This window comes from Hordeum vulgare, chromosome 2H (assembly GCF_904849725.1).
Source record: "Hordeum vulgare subsp. vulgare chromosome 2H, MorexV3_pseudomolecules_assembly, whole genome shotgun sequence".
Classification (NCBI taxonomy): domain Eukaryota; kingdom Viridiplantae; phylum Streptophyta; class Magnoliopsida; order Poales; family Poaceae; genus Hordeum; species Hordeum vulgare.
The window spans coordinates 52787054-52793348 of record NC_058519.1 but is presented as its reverse complement, the minus strand read 5'-3'; the positions used below and the strand labels follow the sequence as shown (position 1 = coordinate 52793348).

Sequence of the window (6295 nt, the reverse complement as noted above, 5' to 3'; positions counted from 1 at the left end):
GGGGGCCAGCCGCCGCTTTTTATGCGAAGCATGCGGGAGGGGAGGCCGGCGGAGTCGATGGATGGCGGGCGAGCGGCGACAGTGCAATTTTGGTCGGAATCGGCCGATGGGCGATGGTTGGGCGAACTAAATGGGAGTGAAAACGGTTGGGCGGCTCGTGCGTGAACGACTATTTAACATCTCGTGCATCCGGAGATGTATATTTACATATTGAGGTGTTGTATTTTATATCTCCGAGAGGCGGAGATGTATTTTTTTTTGTTTCTACATCATTTGTTGGAGAAGGGTTTTTACGCCTCAAAAAGATGCAAAATTAGGTATTTTTTATCTGTGTTTTCTATTGGAGATGCTCTAAGAATTCTGAACAAGACATGCCCATATGTACTTTAAACTTCATACGATTTTGTTTGGGGAGCGCACTGTTGGGTTCGCTCGATGCTCCAGCTTCCGCACATACTTCGACAAGAACACCGACATCGACTCCATGCTCGGCGTGCAGCTGCATCCCATCATCTGCCCCTAGGCTAGGGACTACGGCCTATGACAACCTCGCGTCGTTCAAGGTGTACGGGCCGTAGAGCTTCAACAACACCTTCAAGGAATTTTGCCCCTCCCCTCTTCTTATCATGTATGAAAATGCTATTGTTTTCAGAACAAGGTCTTAAAAGAACTGACTTTAAATTAACAAAGCTATTAACCAACCAGGATTACATCAACAACCAACTACCAGAACGAAAAAGGAAACATTAAAGAGATACACAGTGTTTTGTAAACAGCCAGCAAGCTTCATACATACTAAAGCAAAGATGAAGAAAACTAGTGCGCAAGAACAACTTCAAAACTATGAAGCCCTCCATCGAGCACAGACCACCACTCAAAGACACTAGGGAGGCCTTGAGGAGACACAACTAGCAAATTGAGAGAGCACATTGTCAGCTCCATGGGCTCTAGTAGAAACAGATACAACCTCCTCCATCTCCGAAAGGGGCTCCCTGCCCCCTTGCTTGACATGAGGCGCCGATCCGTTGGAAGATGTAGACGCTCCCCCAAGAGCTAAGGTCAGCAATTGTCCCCGTTGCCACTCGGAAGACCAAACCAGAGCACCGCCAGCTTGCAGCATCGAGCTCAACAAAGGAAAACCTGTGAATGAAAGAATTATGTCGTTTATCCAAGTTCGGTGACCTATGAAAATGTTGTTTATCGACATTTATCCACGTATAAGAACTATGTTATGGCTGACAATGAGCGCCTAGGTCCAGTCCAGGGGCAGGCGTTGAAATAGCAATGACTGGACCGTACAACAAAATTATGGGAATGGGATGGATGTATTGATGGCTAGACGACATTTGCGTAGGTTCTGTGCAAAGAGGAATGCCACAAAATTATGAGATACGACGTTTCAGGGGTTTGTGCGAAAGGTCACCACATGGCAATGGTTAACTTGCCATCCGTGCAAGTCAAAAGTTATGCGGCGTAGATAAGACTAGGTACGACTGACACACGCTTAGCAAATTTTTAGAATCTAGATGTGCATTTGCATAGTATTATAAGTTTATAACTAGACACCCCTCGAAGTAGTTTTAAGACTAGTGATATATATATATATATATATATATATATATATATATATATATTACTCTATATGTGTCTATTGTTTTTCTTTTGACCTAGAGGAAGCCTCCTAGCTGGCTTCATGGTCATTCTTCCGTGAGAAAAGCATTCAGTATTATGGTACCTGAGTGTCAATGTCATATTTGTGAGAGGTGGGGATGAAATGAAAAAGAACAACAACTACGATGCATGAAATGGAGTATGGATAAGTAAGACCCTAGATTTGATGGAGTGGATCAATTTGATGCAATTTATAATGAGTCATGTCTGTAGGATCCGATGTAACGAACATGTCCGGACACATGGATAAAAAAACCGTTCGACGCACTTTCGACCCAAATCATCGGCGTGTTGGACGCACCACCGACCCAAATCTAAAACAGAACGAACGCCGGAAAGGCGACCGATTCAAATGGACAAAAAAGGGATAAATTCACTGTTCGTTTGGGTCGACCCGTTGAAGTTGCTGTTATGCTCTAACGAATCAGTACCAATTTGACCCGATTCGTTTAGTTAACGGGGTGAGCGGAGTGCTTAGCTCAGTATACGTCGATGGTGCGTCAGTTGGAGCCAAGCCAGGTGCCTATATGCGCCTTCTCTTTTACCTTTCGACCTGCAGGAAGTTTCCTCGACAGCTTCATCACGGCCGTTCTTCCGTGAGAAAATCATCCAGTATGGCGCGGTACAAATCTATACGTACGTCAGTGTCGACGCCATGACCACGTAGCATCCCCCACGTTCATCCGAGTTCGACCACACTTTTTTACACCCACTACACAAGGTGACAAGACTCATAAGTAGCAATAGCAGCCCCTGGTGATGATCAGATTCAGATCAGCTTCTTTTCTCAAGAGCCCTTTTAAATAAACAATCCGCAAGAACGCGACCGCAAGGACGACGTCAAATTAACAAATCTCCATCGCTCCATCTTCCCCCCTTCAAATACGGGAGCCTGCCCGGCTTCTCTCTTCACCAGCTACCTACTAAGCAATTTCCAAGTCATATCAAAATTTAAACAGCAGAATCTTGTAGCTAGCCGATCGGCAATGGCGACCAAGATCTACATCGTGTAATGCTCCGCTCGCTCTTCTTCCCGCTGGTTAGCTCGATGATTTGATTGCCACTCATTTTTTTTTCGTTTATCATTCAGGTACTACTCGACATGGGGGCACGTGGCGACGCTGGCGGAGGAGATGAAGAGAGGCGCCGACTCCGTGCCGGGCGTGGAGGTCACCGTGTGGCGAGTGGCGGAGACGCTGGCGGAGGAGGTGCTGGGGAAGATGCACGCGGCGCCGGGGCGCGAGGACCACCCGGTGATAACGGCGCAGCAGCTGGCCGAGGCCGACGGCGTCCTGTTCGGCTTCCCGACGCGGTTCGGCATGATGGCGGCGCAGATGAAGGCCTTCTTCGACTCCACGGGCGGCCTCTGGCAGGCGCAGTCCCTCGCCGGCAAGCCGGCGGGCGTCTTCTTCGCCACGGGCACGCAGGGCGGCGGCCAGGAGACCACGGCCCTCACGGCCGTCACGCAGCTCACGCACCACGGCATGCTCTTCGTGCCCGTCGGCTACACGCACGGCGCCGGCATGTTCGCCGTCGACGAGGTCAAGGGCGGCAGCCCGTACGGGGCCGGCACCTTCGCCGGCGCCGATGGCAGCAGGACGCCCAGCGACGCCGAGCTTGCCTTGGCCGCGCACCAGGGGAAGTACTTCGCCGGCGTCGCCAAGAAGCTCAAGGCCGCCGTCTGAAGTGCGTCGGCGTGTCAACTGGAGCAAAATTTGTTTATTTAGCAATTACTACACCGTACTGGTTTCTAGAGTATATCTTGTTTCGAATGAATAAATAAATAACGCGTGCACGTTGGCAACACTTGTGCTCAAAATGTGGTTTCTCCCGCCGGTGCGGATTTAGCTCTTGGGGGTGTACGAGACACCGTGTACCTAAGTCAATCCTCACTTCCTCAGCCGGCTGGATGATCGGGAGTCGATGGCGATGGCATTGCACATGGTGACAACGCGCCCAATCGTACTAACCGAGCTCTCGTTCCTGTTGTCGATGGTGTGGCAGCGGCTGAACATGGCAGCATCATCGAAGAAACAGTGCATGTGCCGCGGCCCGTGGTGATGTGACCTTTGATCGAGCGAGAGAAAGCAGGAGCTAGGGTTAGCAATTTTGGAGAGATGAAGTGTGAATTAGGGATTAGATGTTAGTGTGGAAGGAAGAGTGGCAACAACGGTTAGGTTAGAAGCGCGGCGACGATGCTCGAAGTAGGTGAAAAACCCAACAACGTGACGATGATCGTGCGCGGACGGTGGCGTTTCCCCGCATAGAAAGGCGTCGCGACGCATCCCATGTACAAGTTAACACGCGGGCATGGAGGAGTGGACCGCATGGTGCGGTGCTACGGTCCATGCAAAGCGACGGGCGGCAGACGCGCACACGACAGCCGCGACGGGCCATCGTGTCACGCGAGGCCGTCAAGTTAGAGAAGAGGGCGGGTAGTCGTGACATCGTCTCAGTAGAGGCGCAGGGGGTAGAGGACAGCGGTTGGCGACATAAAATCGAATTTAGATCGGAATATCAAAAAGAAAAAGTCGATCAATGCGATCGACGAGAGAGAGAAAACTCGGATGGATCGGGAGAAAGACTATTTAGGGCAGCCGATCAATGGGTCGATGGACGAACCCTAGGTACAGGCGGGGCGGCCCCAAGCGGCAATCATGGAGATCAACCACCCCAGGGGCGGCGTGGTGCGAAAGCGGTGGCGGGCAGGGTTTGGATCGGGGTAAGACTAATTCAATGTAGAAGAAATAGTGAGGGATTGATGGAATGCAATAGATATATTGCTTGAGCCTTGTGGGTTACACCAATCCCTCTCTATTCTGTCTCGTTAGTTCTAACATCCTCATCGATGTTTTTTGCAGTTGCGTTTTTGTTGCAGAAGACGGACCAGTTCCAGCAAATTCGATCACTGATTAAAGCATATGCAAGCAGGGTTCCAACATATCGTCTTGCTGATTCCAACATTCCTCGGTCGCCTTTTTTGTTAGAGATGACGAGGTATGCTTTTTCGTAGAACCGGTGCTGTACACTGTTATGATCGTTGGCCGCGACGGCTACAAGCCTATAATGAATATCGTGCACTGCTACCATCGTTGGCCGCGACTGCTACAACCACGTGACTTAGACTGTTGTGAGTGCCACAACAGCCATGTTTTGTTGCAACCATCAACGGGTGAAGTTGCAACCAGCCGCAACCATGCTATGACCGTTATTGGCACAACTGTACCCAAACAACAGTGAAATTGGAGCCAACAATGGTTGAGCGCGGCCAGCGGTGCATTGCAACACACTTGGGGTGTTGCAAAATCACATAATTGGCCATCGGTGTCGTTGCGACATGGTGAGTCGGGTGGGCTAACATAATGCGAGATGTGCAATGTGGTCGGGAATTTTTTCTCCAGCGAGACATGCGGGATGGAAGATGACATGGGGTTTGAATCCAACAGATACCAATAGGTGCATCACAGGATTGCGCGGCGACCTGTCAAAATTTGGGTCAGTCAGCCGACCCCTAGCATTGACCTACAACATTGCGGGTCGAACCGCCATACTATAGAACCTACCTTTCAGCTTTAGTGGCACTCTCTTATCACAAAGAACACCAGAAATTTGGTGCCACTTCATTCATTTGATTTTGATTTGATGGCCCACGACTTCATCAATATCGTCATCCTTTCTGCAACATTGAGCCCATATATCGAAAATGTGTCTTTCTAAGGTACCACCTTCCCATCAAGGCTAACATCCTCTCTTGCATGCTAGTAGTATTGAAATGGCACCTCATGTATTCAGTTTTAGTTCTATTAAGCCTAAAACCTTTCAATTCTAAAGTTTGTCTCCACAACTCTAATTTTCTATTGACCACCACATCGACTAACACTACATCATCCATAAAGAGCATACACCATGAGATATCTTCTTATATGTTACTTGTGACCTCATCCATCATGACGACAAATATATAACGGCTCAAAGCTGACCCTTGGTGCATTCCTATTTTAATCGAAAAACCATCAGTGTTGCCATCACTTATTTAAACAGTTGTCACACCATTATTATACATCCTTGATGAGGGTAATGTACTTTGTTGAAACTTTGTCTTTCTTCAAGGTCCATCACATGACATTTTACACTATCTTATTGTAGATCTTCCCCAAGTCAATACACACCAAATATAGGTCTATCTTTTGCTTCATGTATCTCTCTATAAGTTGACATACCAAAAAAATGGATTCCATACTCGTATGAAACTAATCTGGTTTTTTATCACGCTTGTCATTCTTCTTAAGTGATGTTTAATGACTCTCTCCATTGTAGCTTCATGCCAAGCATGTCAAAAAAAACCTGAAGACATTTTAGTGAACATACATACTTTTTAAACGTTCTTCCAGAATTGTAAAGCATCTCAATCTGATCATATGCATGAAAAAGCGGCTGATACGACTCTTTTGAATGACAACCCACATATGTGAAATAGAATTCTCCAAAGGTGGTGGGAGAGTTAGCCGGAATCGGGATGATTTCGAGAATGGAGTCGAAGGGACACTATGGTGGCAGGGATCCGCTTCGATAGAATTGACGACTTGGGGGGGGGGGGGGGAGTTGAAGTTGTTGTAATGAAAGC

At 48.2% G+C, this 6295-nt stretch overlaps 1 protein-coding gene across 1 annotated transcript; it reads left to right on the top strand.

Annotated features, from left to right (window-relative positions):
* Nucleotides 1–2477: 2477 nt before the first annotated feature.
* LOC123429527 (quinone-oxidoreductase QR2-like) lies at nt 2478–3490 on the top strand. Its single transcript, XM_045113553.1, has 2 exons — nt 2478–2680; nt 2762–3490. Exons 1-2 carry the CDS (start codon nt 2658–2660, stop codon nt 3354–3356), a joined length of 618 nt encoding a protein of 205 aa, XP_044969488.1. The 5' UTR covers nt 2478–2657; the 3' UTR covers nt 3357–3490.
* The last annotated feature ends 2805 nt before the right edge of the window (nt 3491–6295 follow it).

What these genes read in the sequence shown, in the direction of transcription:
- LOC123429527 (XM_045113553.1), top strand. Translation starts at nt 2,658, where the DNA reads ATGGCGACCAAGATCTACATCGT. An exon ending in GCGACCAAGATCTACATCGT is followed by an intron (nt 2,681 to 2,761) that starts GTAATGCTCCGC and finishes TTTATCATTCAG; the next exon opens with GTACTACTCGACATGGGGGC.